General features: G+C 36.3%; 3 protein-coding genes across 3 annotated transcripts in view; all 3 read right to left on the minus strand.

Moving 5' to 3' along the window:
• Positions 1-299: 299 nt before the first annotated feature.
• mcur1 (mitochondrial calcium uniporter regulator 1) lies at positions 300-5958 on the minus strand. The gene is made up of 9 exons (XM_042510500.1): positions 5572-5958; positions 3981-4094; positions 3797-3900; positions 2841-2942; positions 2205-2246; positions 2031-2102; positions 1802-1855; positions 1322-1436; positions 300-996 (listed from the first exon to the last, which is right to left on the minus strand). The coding sequence occupies exons 1-9, from the start codon at positions 5831-5833 to the stop codon at positions 941-943; spliced, it is 921 nt and encodes a 306-aa protein (XP_042366434.1). The 5' UTR covers positions 5834-5958; the 3' UTR covers positions 300-940.
• Positions 5959-7730: 1772 nt separating this feature from the next.
• LOC121960415 (regulator of G protein signaling 9 binding protein) lies at positions 7731-11101 on the minus strand. The gene is made up of 3 exons (XM_042510083.1): positions 11006-11101; positions 9380-9686; positions 7731-8107 (listed from the first exon to the last, which is right to left on the minus strand). Exons 1-3 carry the CDS (start codon positions 11099-11101, stop codon positions 7731-7733), a joined length of 780 nt encoding a protein of 259 aa, XP_042366017.1.
• Positions 11102-12003: 902 nt separating this feature from the next.
• LOC121960992 (kinesin-like protein KIF20A) overlaps positions 12004-17714 on the minus strand; it is a 9051-nt gene continuing 3340 nt past the window's right edge. The window contains exons 2-12 of the mRNA XM_042510892.1: positions 17381-17492; positions 17242-17304; positions 16345-16491; positions 15557-15722; positions 15297-15476; positions 14109-14248; positions 13754-13919; positions 12983-13103; positions 12730-12800; positions 12518-12637; positions 12004-12403 (exon numbers count right to left, since the gene is read on the minus strand). Coding sequence (XP_042366826.1) covers positions 12167-12403; positions 12518-12637; positions 12730-12800; positions 12983-13103; positions 13754-13919; positions 14109-14248; positions 15297-15476; positions 15557-15722; positions 16345-16491; positions 17242-17304; positions 17381-17492 — 1523 coding nt within the window. The 3' untranslated portion in view covers positions 12004-12166. The remainder of the gene's footprint in view (positions 12404-12517; positions 12638-12729; positions 12801-12982; positions 13104-13753; positions 13920-14108; positions 14249-15296; positions 15477-15556; positions 15723-16344; positions 16492-17241; positions 17305-17380; positions 17493-17714) is intronic.

Consider the following 17714-nt stretch of genomic DNA (forward strand, 5'->3'; position numbering starts at 1 on the left):
TTCCTTTTAATATGTTTAATTTATAAAGCAAACACAAAGACAAATTTCTTGTAAGTGAAAACCTTGTCATTGGCAATAAACCTTACTCTGTTACTGAACTCACATTTTCAGATCACTGAGTTGTGATACACACTATTTTTGAAATACAGGGGACACAATAAATCCACGTGATTAGGAAAAAATAATAATCTAAGGCAGAGAAAGAGCAAAAAAATATTACTGGACCACCTCCCAAAAACAGTCCCATCAATAAAATCCTACACTAAATCATGAATAGAAAGAAACACTTTGTGTGATGGCACAAAGTTTACATTTATTGACAATTCATTTTATTCAAAAAAACATAAGTAAATCAGTCATGTTAAAATATTTCTGCAACTGCATTGCACAGAGATAAACACAAGCTAATTGTCTATGATAATATAGTGGTTAAGAGTCACACTGACTCCTTCCTTTGTTCTTCTCTACCATACGGTATCTTCAGCTTAATACATACATATACAAAATAAATACATAACGTTTTTAAAAGGTTTAACTTCAATTTCGAACTTATTATATCAATAAGGCTTCAGTCTTTACTTGTCTGCAGAACATTATTTCAATGAGACCTTCTGGGGACATCTGAATAAAATTGGACTGTCCAAAACTTTTGATAAGCATATTCATCAGTTATGTTGAGGTAGCCAATGAAATAATAATAGGCAGCTTAAAAACCATTGAATTTCATCATAAAAAATGCATTATTTCAGAAGCTTTCACCGGTGATCATGTGGCAGAGCCTTTCTTCCCATAACTACTACTTCTGAGAGGAGAACAAGATTGCACAGATAATGCCAACTTTCTGAATGTGAGAGATTTGTCTCTGAAAGCTCTATTCAGAGGATGCATTAAAGTTCAAGTGTCACCAGAGGTTATATGAAAATCATAATCATTGTGCTGCTCACATCCAAATACGATAGAAACCCAAGACCACAGTGAGGCATGTGAACACTGAGCCTAAAAGAGAAAGGAATAAAAAAATTCAATCATTAGTTCACGTCTTCACAGAGTCACAGTGATAAAACGTTCAATTACTTCATTTTTATTCAGCCAGATGTTTGATAACTACTTTTGAACATTGTTTCTTTGTAATTTAAGTTTAAACTAGAGCCTTCAAAATGAGCACTTTAACGTATTGAATCCTTGTTAAATGAGTATTGCTTTTTTAACTGCACCAGTTGTACCCATATTAACCCACTTAAAAATGGTTTAAGTCACTATGATAAAGGCACTAAAGGTCATAATTGCTGATTCCACATAACAACAATATGCAATGTCCTACCTGCAAGGTATTTTATAGTATCCAGTTTGTGAGACTCTAACATAGTTTTCAAACCAGCCACTTCAGTGTCTATTTTCATGTTGGTCTGAGTCAAATGACGATCCTGCTCTGCATTCTGTTAAAAAAAAGGCAATAAGACACAATAATTAAAAATAAACTACACCAAGACCTACCAGACATTTATAACTGACAGTGTAAAAGCTTTTGTAGAGGGAGAATAAGCCAAACTGCTTTTAAGTTAAAGCAATCAGTGACAGTCATTATAAGAACTTTTTTATTGGTACTTAAGTACTTTTTTCTGCACTTAATTACAGCAATAACAGTATATACTGTACAGGCTCATCTAAGAGACCACTATAAACTCCCCTGCTGTATCAGTGTCGGACCTGTGATTGTTCATTGTGTATATTACCAGTAACTAAAAATTATATGTAATACAATGGGAAACATGAACTGGAGGTGTACTGAACAAATACAAACCATTTCCATAATTTCAGTCCGTGTTTCTAGAAGCATCTTCTCATGCACTACTTTCTGAAAGTAATAAAATAGGTTTTATTTAGAAGAGAAATACAAGGAGTGGGATTTAGAAACTGTCAAAAATAAAGTTATCATTCTCTGAATATGTCTAAGTCGAGACAAAAAAAGAAAAAATCCAAAGTACAGTGGGCGGATCTCAGAAAACGTATTTATGTTTTCCAACACTTACCAATTCCTTTACACGACTTTTCTCCAAATTCATGTCGATAATCGTATCCGAGCGCACTTTATTCAGGACATCCTGAAAGGTGGCAATGGAGATACAAAAAAAAGATAAAAAGCTTTTAAACTTACACTGAAACCTGTAAATAAAGTGATTTAATAAATCAGAATAATCACTTACAGCCAGTTGGACCTTGAGCTGCAATAGCTGGATCTTTAGTTTCTGGAGGAAATGGTAAAATATTGAACATTTTAAGTCATATGAATCAAAAAGAGAACAGACAGAAGCACGAGGAAGTGCTTATTAGAACGTTCTGCACAGTAAACACACTTTAGGCAAACATGACACAAGATCATCATTCAGTCTTCCACTCTAATATTAGCTGGCATGATCCATTCAACTGTCTAACTTCAATCTATTCTATATTCCTCCTTTATAATTTGCAAATGAATGATGCATGTGCATGTATTTTTGTCAGTTTAGGCACATGGAAGCATTGAAAACATGCAGGTGTGTTTTCTTTTTTGTTGCTTCTCTGTATCTGTTATTGTCTCTGTCATAATAGTAGGGCTGTATAATATACATGAAGTTATTATTTATTTATTTCATTCATTAAGGGAATGTCAAATATGTATTTCAGTTGTTATTATTGATATGTCTTCGTCATATTGACAGCAATTATTGTTTGATTTGTACCTGCAAGTTGCGTTGAAAATCGGTCGCAAAAAAAAATCAGTTTAGGCACATGGATGTGAGTTAAGAGACTACATCTCTATAACAACTAACAGCACAGATGCAGCTCATAAATACACTCACCTCATTTTCTGCAAGTAAAGTAGAGAACTCGCTCTTCTCAAGAATTATCATGTCCTTCTTTACAGCTGCTATTTGAGACATCACACGCTGCAACATGATCTCCTGCCAAAATGAATAAACACACATCAAAAATTCAACAGAGAAATGTAGTACTGCAAAACAAATTACAATATGGACACAAAAAAGTAAACATCAAACAATAGCTCCTTTTAACAGGTATGGAAGATCTTTCTGAAGGTTTTAGTCCTTCAAACCAGTTTGGTTGTCTATAACTGATAAGGCATCAAAAGGTATAAAAAAAATCATATCCACGGTCAAATCTCCCCGATATCTTTTTTTTCCCCTATCTTTTTTTCTATTTTTGTAACTAATAAGGAATGAAACTAAATCTTAAAAAAAACTGATTCTTAATTGATGACTTTCCTTCCTCTTCCTACACTGAACACTCAATGCTGTCTAAATACTGAGCTACACTTTGTTTTGCACTATTAACGTCTCTTATCCTATCCAGGAAACCAGCATATAAAGGAGAAATGTAGTGTAATGTTTCTCATACTCCAAATTCCTTAGAGATCTCTGTCCCCGGGGAATAGAATTCCCAAATCACACTACATCATAATCAAATACGTCATCATAATGTTGTTTATCATTTTAATGTGCTGCTAATGAAATGCCCCAGGAGAGAGTCAACGTTTTCCAGGAAGTTAGTGGTGTTTTTTTCCTACTATTTTGCACTTTGATACAACAAAACACATATTCATCTACTAAGTTAACTGTGTTTTCTTGTTTAATAAATGTGCTGTAGAAGACAAACTTAATGTTCTTGGTTTAGTGACCTTAACGGGACCAGTGGCACAGTCTCTGATTGACACACAGAGAAGAAACAGGTGGACATACTGCTTAGATCTGTATTTACAGTAAACATACAATAAACAAGCCTCCTCTTTCAGTCTCACCTGCTGCACTTTGGTAACCATGTCGTTATAGATGACTTCCATATTAGAGTTTGTCATCCTCACCAGCACTTTAACCATCACCTCAGCCTGCTGAGTCGTGAAACCTGGAACATGGGAAATGTTTATGAGGAAAAGCAACAGTTTGAACAGTATGAAGTAATATCAAGCAGAAAAGAAGCCAAACCGTTTTCCTCAAAGAGTCGCACCACTGCATGCGTATCAAAAAGCAGTTTCCCGCTCTCACACTTTGGTGCATCTGCTTCAAAATACTGCAAGGCTCTGGTGGAGGTACTCAGCTCTGAAATCAATAACAAGATGAAAGTCAGAGAAATTCAGCAGTTCCTGGACACTGGAGTTGTAGAGGTATCACTTTTCACTTCCTTTCTTTTTGTGAAATGCCCACTGCATACTTTGGACTACACTTTTTATATCATTTAGTTTATTTGTTGCTGTTATTATTATTCTCTCTGTACTGCTATGCTATAATTTCTGCCAGTACATAACAAACATAACGCTGAACTTGTTGATACATCAAACTAAACAGGATGAATATGATTTCATTTTATTTTACTGAGCAATTCAAAGGCGAAAAAAACAATCTTGAGAACTGATCTCATCAATAAAAATGATTTCCATTTAAAATCATTAATTAATTCACAAATGCCAGCCACATAAAGAATAGATAGTTAACTTATAGAACATTTCTATTTAAAAGAAAACAAAAAAAAAACAAACCACAACAATAACACTCTATGGTGGTGACACGCTAAAAAAATTAAGAGGTCATGGAGTATATTATGTAAATACAATGTGCGATGTGGGCAAAGGTTTCTATTGAAAACACACTGCAGAAATGGCATCAAGGTCTGGTTTTAGAAATATGTAACACTGTGTTGGTTGGAAAGATTTGTTACTGTAAAGGTTGTAGTTGTATATATGTGTTCTACTGTGAGCTTTGCATATCTTCTGATTAATATTTTTGCACATCATAAAACGGTACAGCCCTCTTACTCTGAAACAGCAAAACATGTGCATATTCGTTATGTTAAGTACATTTGTCATATCTGTACTGTATATATATATATATATATATATATATATATATATATATACTTATGTTTATTTTATGTTTAAATGTATGCCTGAAAACAAAGCAAATCCCCTGTAAGTGGAAAACTACTTGGTAGTAAGTCTTATTTGAATGGTGCATTTAAAAAGTTTCAATTTCCATTTATATCATCCATGCAAGTTAGCCCATAGGTTTAACATTTCAGTAAAATTGACCAAAGCAGACCGGAAGAAGACTTTTATTTTGACACCCAAAAAGAAATTCGCAACAAAGCTCATGTGGACATTGATCTGACATTGTCTTATAAGTAGCTATAGATTAAAAAGTGTCACGTGGGCGATTTTAAGGGGCAGGTAGCCTAAAAAATAATAGCTTTAATTTGTGTCACTGCAATTCAAAGACGAAACATCTATCTAGGTGCTTCTATTTTGACACTCACAAAGAAATACATAACAAATCTCAGGTGGACATTGATCTGACATTGTTTTATGAGTCGCTATATATTAAAAAGTGTCACGTGGGGGATTCTAAAGGGCACGTAGCTTTTTAAAAAAAGTAACTTTAATTTGTGTCACTTCACTGTGTGCTGATTTCTAGCACGAACTGGAGCTATTATAGCTCACACGGTTTAAAATACAGTTATTTAACGTTTACGGGTAGATGTCATATTTACGCTTTTGGTTAAGAAATGTAACGTTAACGTTACCTCTCGAGGACGTCTGTGTCACTGCAGAGAGATGCATAAGCTTCCGTCCAGCTCGTGTCTTTCTCCATAGCGGCTTCTCAGAGCTCATACGGGGTGGAGTGATGATACACGGAGATGTGTTGATAGCTGTCAAACTCGACATATTTGGGGAAATGGTCGCTGGCACAAAACTGCTAGCTTTGTCTTGATGAAAAGAAAGGTCATACCACTTTTCTGGACGGTTACCACCAAAACTCTTCAGTCGACACTGTTTAAGCACCATTGTCAAAGTTTGTTTTCCAACAGCTGCAGGGTTGTACTGTCGTCTGAGAGAGCCCTGGACATGTCTCTGTCTCTGTCTGGGACACACGGTAACTTTTCCCCTGGTTAACTATTACCGCCCTGCCATCAGTTACACATCAGAGGCACAAAATGACGTAAAGCTCCCAAACGTCCGGTCAGACGTTTCAAAATAAAGCTCACGCGTGTAACAAATGTTATGGTTAGGCTACATATACCTTCAATGTATAGCGGAAATATATTCATAGTTATTGTATATTAGGAATCGAGAGACAAAGTGTTTCCAAATAACACTGGAATAATTCAAAAATGAAATTTACTGTAAATGGCTCTTTTTCCTCCTCCTCTTTTTTACATTAAATATTATTTACATAGGCAGTAACTGTATTGAAGGGGCACATCCCCCAATGTTCAAATATGCTCAAAATTAGGGGACAGATTGTCGTCCGATTATTGGGGCCAATATTGGACATTTTGCCGATTATCTTTATCGGCATTTTTATTTTAATGATCGCCGATAAAATTAATTAAAAACTGCGAAGAAAGTGTCAACACGGGAGAAGATTTTACTTTGTAAAACCTCAGGGAGCTACTTTTATTTATTCTTTTTTTTTTTTTTTCACTTTATAAAAAAAAGATTGCAGGAGCTTGCTGTAGTTCAGTGTGTTCAGTTTTTATTAAGCATTTGCCAAAGGCATTTAAACAAAGTTTTGTGTAGGAGTTTGTAATATACCAAATACTAAATATTGACAAAAATATTTGAATTTTCATTGACAATGCATGTTTGTTCTAAATATTGGCTATCTGTCTCATTAACTATTTGTAATGGGTATCAGTAACTGTCCCTGAAAAACCAGTTGGTCAACCCTTACTCAAAATATCCCCAAAAATATCTAAAGAAACAAATCTGTAAAAATAATTGTATTTCCTCTTCCTTAGACTGGATTTCCTAAACATCACAATAGAATTCTATTTATGTCATCTCATGATAATAAGTTTTGTTTGTTCATAACAAGGCAAAATACAGTTTGATGCACAGTACATATCACAAACTATGCTGATGTTTATAGAGTCCAACTGTATTGGCCTGTTTGAACTAAAAAATAAAAAAAATAATTTAAGAGAAGCCGTGTGATGCCATGTAATTTCAGTACATTTCTATGAATTTTGCATACAACAATTTGGTGCTTTGTGAAGGTTATAATCAGTAAAAATGAATGAAAGAAAAGACAGTGTCATATCAAATTTGATACTTTTATAATGCATAACGATACACTATCATTCTCTACAGTGAACATTATATATACAGTAAGTAACACTGAATCAGAAAGTTATTGGAAATTAATATTCCGCTTATATCAACTACAAAGCATCATCACATATGTCTTCTCAATGGCAACAAGGAATAAAACTTAGGAAGTGTCTTTCTAATATTATCAGGAAAGGAAAATGTACTTTAAGGGACAATGACTGTATATAAAGACCTTTGTATACAATCAATGATATAGAACAAAGGGAAAAATAAGCCCTGTCTTTTTTATTACAAGGTAAAAACCTCCAACTGTCCTTTATTGTAATAGTTGTTTTTATTTTAAACCAGTTAAAACTGGCAACCATGTTTTTTTTTACTGTCACTTTGTTTAACAAAGATAGTTTAAAGTATATGGCAGCTCCGTATTCACTGCAATAAATGGCAAAATGGTTTGCATCCAGATTCAAATCAGTGTATTTTTATACACATTATCTATGCACTAGTGGATAACTAAACTGCTATTTGCAAAAGTAACTTTTTCGGAGTATGTAGAGAGAAAACTGGTGTTTTTGTCAATGTTACCGAGGTTTTACAGAAAAGAAATAGTTTGAGTGTATTAAGGTTTTGCTCATGAGAAAAAGAAAACACAGACAGATAAAGTGGCTGCCACCAAAACAACAGCAAACAGCAATAAGAGCACAAAGATTTGATTGCGCTGGCATAGAGGCTGGTGTCCAGGCTGCTCCTCATCCACTGAGAGCAGAGCCAGAGAGGCGCTGTCGGTGCTGCTGAGTGGGTCTGCATACTGTGGCCCATGGGGCTCCACCATCCAGCGCATCACGTTGACTTTCATCTCCATGTCATCAATCATGTGGTCAATATGGCTGATCTCCTGCTCCATGATGCTGCGCTCCTGGCTCTCTAGTCCAGCAGGGAGGTTTGGGCTCTGAGTTTCATTCAGGTCTGGGAGACTGAGTGCCCGAGCTGCCACCTCACTGCCTCCTCCTGCATGACCAAAATAGAAATAGGTAAAATACTTTCACTTTTCATCCAGTTAAACATGGTTGAACTGGTTCTAACATTGTCAAACACTAATGAGGCCTAATATAACAGTTCTGCAATGAATCCAGCCCAATCCAGTTTTTTAGCAGCTTTTGAGGAATCAAACCAGATGTTTTATAATGACCTGTTGCTCCATCTCCAGCAGCTTTTTAGGAACAGAACATGTGAATATTGCAGTAGCTTAGTGTGTTTCCAGTTAGGCACCAAATGTGGATGTACTGTAGTGTTTTTTAAGGCACAAAACCTGGGTGATCAGTTACAACTTGTTGCTGTGTGTCCAGCAGGTTGTCACAGTTCTTCCTGCAAAGATAGCAGCCAGGAAAGCAATAGTTTTTTTGCCAAAACATTACTAGACTTTTAGCAGGGATTGTAGCAAGAGACAATGTTACTTTTCCCATGGGGTTTGTGCCAAAGAAAATGGGAATTTTATGCCAAAACATAATCTTTTTCTGACCATAACTAAGTGTTTTGGGTTTTTTTTGTTTGTTTCTAATCATGACCACATGCTAACCACATCATTGTTTAAATGTAAAGTTCTAACTTTACCGCTATATAATGCCACGCAAATGCTACATATTATCCATGGTTTGCCAACATTTTTTCTAATGATTCGGTTGCCAAAATCATAACTTAATGATAGTTTTGGTGTTCAAATATTCATATTAATTTCTATTATCTATATCAATGAGGGAAGGCTTAATGACAGAAATACATCAGTACATATGCAATTCAGTCCCATTAGCACCAAAGTACATCCTCAAAAATGACCAATGATCAACATTCACTGTAGTCACTATATTTTTGACAACATCTGATCTACCATTTTTTTTCTCAAGAAAGTAGTGGCTATATATATATATATATATATATATATATATATATATATATATATATATATATATATATATATACATTCAAGAGCTTCATGTCAGCTGCTTACATAAATATGTTCCTCCCAAAGATTACAGTACATGGGGGGAAATTACGGCTATATTTGAACTTTCTGGTGTTCCTTATCATTTCATTGAATTGAGAAAAACTAATTATGAAGAACTATTTCATAGAATACAATAATGTGTTTTATTATCGCCAAAATGTTCTTACTGGGCAACCAAGTTAAACCTCATTTTCATTATTTACTTGATGTGCTTCTCTTGACTAATCTACTCTCAAAATACTATTGCATATACAAAAAGGTGCAGGGCTATGATTTACCTTGAAGGCCAGTTTGCACCAGGGTTTTACTGTTGGCCAAAGAGAAGATGTCCCCCATGGTGAAAACTTTGCACATGTCAACATGGAGGAGCTCTAGGCTGGAGGAGAAGGCCACCCAGAGGAGCTCCATCTCCTTACGCTGCTCACCAGGCAGGCTCTTGTTTCGGAGATGTGAGGTCAGATGACTACAGATGGCCACGGCCAACATCTGGGCCTTTTCTCGTGTTTGCCGCAACTCATCCCGTAGCTGCAAGCTGTCCGTGCATCCACCAACACATGAGGCCAAGTGCCGGTAACATGCCACCACCTGAATGAGGGAAAAGATAAAGATTTATTGCTAACATATATGCAAGCCATAGGAAAGAATCTTTTATTAATAGACATAAGCTTAGTCCTGGAGGATCAGCAGCTGTGGTTTCAATGAAAAATATTAAAATTAATCTTATTATCATTGATCTATTATTAGATAAGCCAAAAAACCTTGTGCACTCAGAGCATGGATAGATGAGGAGGGAACATAACCATGATAGTTATATATGCTCTATTATTTGTTTGATTTGTATACTGTATGTGAGGGTTTTTTAAAAAATATTTTTCCATACAGTATTTGTATAAGGCTTCAACCTGCATAGCAAGCAAATATCCATTATTAATTAAAATGTGGTTGAAGACATCCAAAAACCTTTTCTCATTGTGCAAAAACATCATGTTTATAGCAAAAAACATAGTAAATTATGGTTAAAAACTGCTGCATGTGCATCGATAACTGAGCCAAAATGCCAGGCATGGCCATGACGTTATCTAACACAGATAGTAGAAGGGTTACAAAGATGCAGTGGACCAAGAAATTCTTTTCAGTGAGAGTGCTTTTTTAGCCACAGGGGGAAAAAAGATGCCAAGATGTCTTGTATACGTTTAGTCTGTGAAATATTAACACAAGGATTAAAACAAGACATAGTAAATACGGTGTAATTGCTGATGCAATACATATAGCTTTGTAAACAGTTTCTTACTCTTTTGCAATATATATATTTTTCATTCATTCAATTCACAATCATTTCCTTATAAGAAGTACAGTGGAAGGTGTTAATATACTCTGACCGGACGGAACTCTAGTTATGAGTTATTGTTATTAGTTTTGTTGTGCTGCTTTCAGATGCCTTTCACAATCATTTAAACCTGTGAAACCTGTGACAATTTGAGATAATTTTTTTGAAAACATGGAAAAAAGGCAATGAGCAACTTTACAAGAAATATCCTACAAATGGCAAAAAAATGTGTAAAAAGTGACAAGAAAATAGAGATAATTAGAAGTTACAAAAAAAGTCCAGAAAACAACGTTTATAATTATATTTACAATTACAGAAAGAAATATATATTTTAGTATTTATTTTATTTTATTTGTATTTTTATTAAGGTCATATTTTTGTTTCCTTGTTTCCCATATTTTCAGGTAATTTTCTTGTAACCTTTTCATTAATTTCTTTATAACCTTTAAGCCAATTGTTGTTTGGTTGCTCATTGCCTTCTACCCATGTTTTTGCAAGAATTATTACCTTTTTACATTCTTTATGTCCTCAACAGTCACAGTTTAAATAAAAACTGTTAAAACATGGAACAGCCTACCTTTATCAGAGAATCCACCTGAGCCTTCCCATCAACCAAAGCCTTATCTGTGCCAACTGTGCAGTCATCACCCACTTTGTTATTTACAAGTGGCATGAGGATGACTTGTGCAGAGTCTCAGACTCTGCCACAGCAGGCGAGATTTCAGCCCGGCTGCCCTTCACTTCTCTGGCTGCCCCTGCTCCTCTGCCTCCCCTGGAAGAAGCTTCATTCAATAGCCAAGGGCTGACTCAATCCCAAAGCTGCATGATATGCTGCGATAATCCACTCCAATGAATAAATTGCAAATACGGATACTAAGCATACTTTGGTGTCTGAAAAATCTCCCACAACGAGCCAAAAGTGGGTAAAAATGGATACAACTGCTAAGCAAGGTGCTAATCCTGTGATTGACCCCTTTGCACTGACGCAGGTCAAGACGAACTGCTAATCTTATTAACTATCACCGAGACCAGAGAGATACAAGAGCAGCTGGCTGTCTCTACCACAATGGCCCTTTCACTAACTGAGGAAGCTGCTTTGTTACATCAAGCATACTGCACTGGATACACCTCTTTTATTCAACTGTAAAGGTAAACATGCTACATAACAAGTAGAAATATTACGTTTCATGTATTGCATTGGTTGAATATTAATAGATTTTTACTGATATAGACAAATAAGCAAATTGAATAGTGATGCACTTAGGGATTTGAATGCAGGTTTCTTTAGCCTATCAGGGTCCTTTGTGGTTTATTTCCCCTCAGGCACTACATAATGGACGGCCTCATTTGACCAGGTTCACATGTCTGTGTTCAAAGCATGAACTCTGTGGCATGACATTTCTATAGCAGTGTATGTATGCATGCATAACACGGTTTCTATGTGTTAAAAGCAGAGCCCGAGAAATAAAACCATACATGTTGGGGCTATGAAATGACATCACACTAATGGTACTTAGACTTGAAGTCATCCCAAAACCAAAGGAATTGATATTGGGAATAACTGAGATAAATAGATTTCATGCCTAGAAGTTTTGAGCAATTTTATTTTATAAACACACATAAAAATACAAGAAACACTCCACCTGAATAAAATGACGAAACACTTGTTTCTTTTACCATGTACCCTAAAACTGTACAAGTTTTTAAAAAATCTCCTTTAGTGCAGATGCTGGGCTTTTCAGTGATGTGCACTCCGCAGCGTTTTCCTGAGCGTTCGGCTGGTTGTTCCCTTCCTTGGAGAGGTCACCGCTTCCCTGATGTTGGCAAGCAGGCCCCGCTTGGTTTTCATCTGCACAGGGGACTTCTGGGAGAGTTTGGCAAGTTCTGCCTTCAGCGAAGCAATCTCCCTGTCCTTGTCAGCAATCTCCTTGTCCTTTTCAATGTTCTGCCGGAGGACCTCATCTATATATTTTGTCTTGATGGAGTAAAAAGAAACAGTTTGGTTTTTTTGTGCCATTTGAAGTTGTTTGTCATTATTTACGTGTTGAACCTGCCCTGCTGTGTATACCCCTACTTTGAATCCCCTCACCTGATCATCAGCCTTCCTCTGCAGAGCCTCCAAACTCGCTGATTTCTCCATGAAGTCATCTCTGAACTGCTGAAGCGTTTTATTGAGCTCCATCAGCCTTTTCTCTAAGGACAAAATCAACTGAACCGAACATGTAAAATTAAGATTGATTACATAACTCCACTGAGCTGATGTTTAATTGAGATACATAATTAAAATGTTGTCCTTGTTACCTGTTGTTTATCCTCGCACATCCTCTCAATGGCACATTTTTCTTTGTAAAGCCATTTGAATCGATCGTCCCCTGTGGGGCGAAAACAAGCTGATTGGTGTATAATGATTTGAAAATACAACATAAAAATATTTGTAAAAATATGCTGAATATGAATGTCTTTACAACCAATAAGATTGAAAATAAAGTTGTCAATATTCATCCCAGACGACAGTTTCTGTTAGGCTGTGTGTATGAACAGACAGGATGCTAACCTGCTGCTTCTGTCCCTTTAGATGGTTGAGTCTGGCATGACTGATCCACTGCTGGAGCTGCAAACACTCCTCTGATGCTGGACGTTAAGGTCTCCAGCTCCGACACTTTGCGTCTCAGGACCTACACAGTTGGTGAGAGAAAAATATGAAGTTTTAATGATATGCCCAAAATCTGAGGATTCTGAAGGTTTTCTTTGGTGGCTTTACATGGGACAATACCAATTACTATGAGGTCAAATTTGACTATTCATAATACAACAACAGACTTAAGGTACAGGGATTTAAAATGTGCAGAATTTCATAACATATCTTAAAGTAGAAATAAACACTATTTTTACTCCAACTTGTCATTTTGAAGTGAATTTTGATTGGACAATGTAATGGCTCTATAATAATGACACCATTGTCATTTAGATTGGTTACCTATAAGCCTCTCTTTCACTATGTAATTCTGCCTGCCATCAGGTACAATCTTCTGGGAAAATGAAGGCTCAGATTATGGCACAAAGGAAGTACCTGAACCTTTGTGCAACCAAGACAGAAGAGAATATCCCTTTTGTTGTCCCCTGGTAGTGATCAGTAGCCATCCTCAGTAAGCAAAGAGTATTAATGTCAACTTCTTTGCAGTTACTGTCTCCAGCAAGTAACTGTGGTAGTTACTCAGGGGTAAATACAAAGTGATCCAAATGTCTTTGCAACAGTGGTGCAAACAATAACACCATGCAGAAATGCTCAGAAGGGAGAAGTTGAACAGTTCATTAAAAGACATACCTCCACTTTCTCTTGTTCAGCAATGAACTCATCCAGAGGCACGTAGTTATCTTCCAGATTGTTCATAGCACTCTGGTAGGCATGTTCTTTGATAGCGTCCTTGTACATCTCAAAAGTGTTCTCCAGTTTTTCCTGGTAGCTCTCCTTCAGCTCTTCTATCTGTCGACTGAAAAGTTTAACAAATCTTATCCACCAAGTCTAGTGTCATTTGGCCTTTAACAAGGTTTTACTTAGCGAAAATGTGGCAGCATTTTTAAAAAACATATTGAAAATCACAAAAATGAAAACTGTGTGCATATAATGGAGATGTGCATCACTGGCATTCTCCTGCAAATTAAAAAGAAAAGTAACTTACCTGCGCAGTTCTTCACTCTCCATGAGCTGCTGTAACATGGCGTCTCCCATTTCCTTCCGGATCTCCATTTCCTGAACCAGGTTTCGTCTTCGCTCAGCCAGGAGTTTTGTTCGCAGGCTCTCAATCATATTTACAAGCTCCTAGGTGAGGAGAACATTTACTGGAGATAACTTTGAGCTGCACACTGTATCTCATAATGAATGAAGGTTATTCCCCAACTACTGTACCATGTTTAGCAGGTAATTTTACGTCTACCATCTTGTTTTTCTGTTAGGTTAACAATATTTGCTAATTGGCATTAAACACGAAATAGCCTACAGCTGATGTGGATAGAATGTTAGTTTTGCAGTTAATTGGTCTTAAACCAAACATATTGGAGAAATTGAAACTTTGACTGTATGATTTACGTAAATGAAAAGATAAGGGATCATCAAAGTTATTAGAATTAATCTTCGGGTGAACATGAATAAGTGCACCAAATAGAAATCCATCTCATAGAGCTATTGCACTCAAAAACACAAATTTCGCCATAATGGTGGTGCGACAGGTAGGGTCAGGGAATCACCAGAGTCAGCCGGATTCATCCTCTGGGCAACCTGAATGTCTGCGCTAAACTTTGTAGCAACCCATTCAATAGTTGTCGAGACACAAAAGCTAAAAATGTGAATGTTATGGTGAACTTGAGGGAAAGTTGGGCGAGTCAGTAGGATTCATCCTCAAGGGACCATGAATGTCTGCGCAAATTTTTGGTGATCCATCATCTGTTTTTGTGGTGATCCACCTTGTCACCACAAAAAGCATGTTGAAAGAATAAACAACATACTGTTGACACATTGCATTCTTATGTTGGACAGACGTTAAATTTAGCTTGGAATGAAAATTGGTTTGACAATGCTTTAAATGTCTAACGGCGTTAGAATTTTACGTTGTATGGACGCTAACACAATGACGTCTTGCAGACATTGGGTTTTGTCTCCACACCTCATGACTAAATGTTGTTATTCTACATTAAGATAACATTGGCATGAAATGTTTGGAAGCCGTTGGATTTCAGTTAGCACCACAACTTAAAATCAAACGTTATCTGTCGTCAGTTTTCTACATCATCAGTGACATTGGCATAACATTGGTGGTAATCTGGGATTTCTAAAACTATATTTGAATGTGACATTGAGTTATTGGTTGTACATTCTGTGGCAGCACAGTCATGTCACCCTCGTCTTCGTCATCAAGCAGCTCCTCCTCGGACAGGTAGCTCTCCAGGGCCTGGTTGTTGAGCACCACATTCCTCAACAGAGGCTTGCCATCACGGCCGACCAAACAAGGAGCCAGAGATTCCAGAGGCTTGTCTGGGATCACCTGCACCACCTACAGACAGCACCCGGAGGATTAGTGGTTCTATATAGAGACACATCTCTTTGTACACACCAGTATGTACTCTGACTAACCTGTTTGGCTACAGCAGAGAATTTCATAACATGGAGAGTCTCGTCGTAGGTGGAGGCACACTGGTTAATGTTGACGATCATCGACGCTCTTCCTTTGCCGAGGAAAACCGCCTGGAAAAGCTTGGTGAGTTTACTCTCTCTGAAAGGAATGTAGCCGCTCTTCATTCTGAAGATCAACACATAAGAAAAAGAGAACTTTAACGATGCAAAAAAAAAAAAAAAACACACATGTTGGAGGGATTCAATGATGCAAAAACATCTACAATCACACAGGGTCATTGCTGCCTTGTACACCGATGAAAGCTATCTCTTGCACTACATTTTAACTCTTTTAACCCTTTGAAACCTGGATTGACATCAGTTTTCTTGTGCTGCATTCACATGCCATTCACAAGCTATTTAATCCTTTGAATTGAGCAAATTGGATTGATTTCTTTTGGAAGCATGGGGGAAAGTTTCTAAAAATAAGTAAAAGGTGAAATTATCTGAAATGTTGGAGGATTATTAGAAAATTATCTAAAAAATGAGGTGGAAAATGTTGTGAAAACTATGATTATAATTATCATAAGTATAAATTGAGAATTGCTACGCTTAAAAAAAAACTTAAATATTTTTAATTTTCAGCACTTTCTTTGCTTCTTTTTGTGTATTACTTTTCTTTTTTTGTTTGTTTATTTTCAGATATTTTTCTTGTAAATTTTTACTTATCTTGCTCATTTTTGGGTCATCATTTCCTTCTCCTCATGTTTTTGAAATCAAAATCTCACATTTAAAAGAACGAGCTGTACCTGTCAGTCTGATTGTTGCGAAGGGCAGTGATGCACTTCCCCAGAATGAGCAGGGAGTTGTTGATGTTCCCTGCCTCCTTCAGCCTCTCTCCAAACGTCTTGGTTTTGTTGCATCTTTCAGAGCCAGCCAGGTCACACAGAGAAAACCTGAGAAGCACAAATCAATCTATAACTCGCTTTTCTGTAGTTTATCTCCTTTAATGGTGCTGTAGCTATCAGAATGGTAATTATAACCATTTAAACTGCTTGTTGTTTTTCAGATGATAATAAATGTGAGCCCTTTAAACTACATTTTTTCTCTCTTTTGTTATCATAATTACATCATGTTCCATATTAGCACCATAGAGCCCAGTCTTGCCCCTTGTTCTTTTTATTTTATAACACATTTCATATATTTTAAGTATATGAAGAAGAATGTATACATGAGTACATTATACCTACAAACATTTAGTGGTGATGCACAAATGTGCATGTGGATGCTTAAACAAAGGAGTTGTAGAGGTCCTTCTCTAATACATTGACATTAACAAAGACGTTTATGAGCTCAACTGTCTAATTTTTATTGTACTGTCAAATCTTATATGAAAATTTCTTGGTTTTTATTTTATTAAATTAACAGTTCACTCTAAAATCAAAAATATATATTTTTAATTATATCTGGAGTGCTATTTATCAGTCTTGATTGTTTTAGTGAGAGCTGCCGAGTGTTGGAGGTATCAGCCATAGAGAAATCTCGGTGACTCACACCAAAACATTGATTGATAAATAGCACTACAGGTAAGAGTAAACTTTTTTCTTGTTTTGGTTCAAACTGTCCCTTTAAATCTGTTGTAATGACTATGTGACTTCAGTTTTTCAACGTTGTTTTTAAGTCATATTTTGATGAGATATACTTACTCTGAAATCCTTTTGACTGCACTGTCATCGATCTTCAGTAACTTCATGGTGAATATGCTGTGGCTGTAAGGAAAGCTTCTGTAAGTTGTTAAAACAGAAAATTAATACTAGTAAAAATGTAATGAACAAAAATATTTGCCTTCTGCTGGATGACTGGTTCATCTTTGTGGCTGCAGCGCTTCTGTTTTTGTTTCCAAACTGTAGTAGTTTGGAGGCTTCGGACAAGGTCTGGATGTTAATCCACCTGAGATCTGAAATTAAAAACACACATTGTTCTTCTTCAATTTTAAGCCCTTAACCCTTTAACGCCTAGATGGACAGTTTTCTTGTGTTTTGCATTCAGACACTGTTCACAAACACTGACACCTCTGAAACCTGAGAAGAATGGTTTGATTTCTTTAAAAAAAAAAGACGGGAAAAACAAAATGAGCAACATGTACCATGAAAAGGTGACAAAAAATTGTCTGAAAATT

This window comes from Plectropomus leopardus, chromosome 21 (assembly GCF_008729295.1).
Source record: "Plectropomus leopardus isolate mb chromosome 21, YSFRI_Pleo_2.0, whole genome shotgun sequence".
Taxonomy (NCBI): domain Eukaryota; kingdom Metazoa; phylum Chordata; class Actinopteri; order Perciformes; family Serranidae; genus Plectropomus; species Plectropomus leopardus.

Bases quoted from the DNA above. Each gene is read 5' to 3' on its own strand.
- mcur1 (XM_042510500.1), bottom strand. From the start codon at position 5,833: ATGGTGCTTAAACAGTGTCGACTGAAGAGTTTTGGTGGTAACCGTCCA. The intron at 3,901-3,980 runs GTTTGGCTTCTT...CCCATGTTCCAG, and splicing joins GCGACTCTTTGAGGAAAACG to GTTTCACGACTCAGCAGGCT. The intron at 997-1,321 runs GTAGGACATTGC...TTTCTCTTTTAG, and splicing joins TACTATAAAATACCTTGCAG to GCTCAGTGTTCACATGCCTC.
- LOC121960415 (XM_042510083.1), bottom strand. From the start codon at position 11,101: ATGCCACTTGTAAATAACAAAGTGGGTGATGACTGCACAGTTGGCACA. The intron at 9,687-11,005 runs GTAGGCTGTTCC...TCCCTCATTCAG, and splicing joins AGGTGGATTCTCTGATAAAG to GTGGTGGCATGTTACCGGCA. The intron at 8,108-9,379 runs GTAAATCATAGC...TTGGTCATGCAG, and splicing joins GGTGCAAACTGGCCTTCAAG to GAGGAGGCAGTGAGGTGGCA.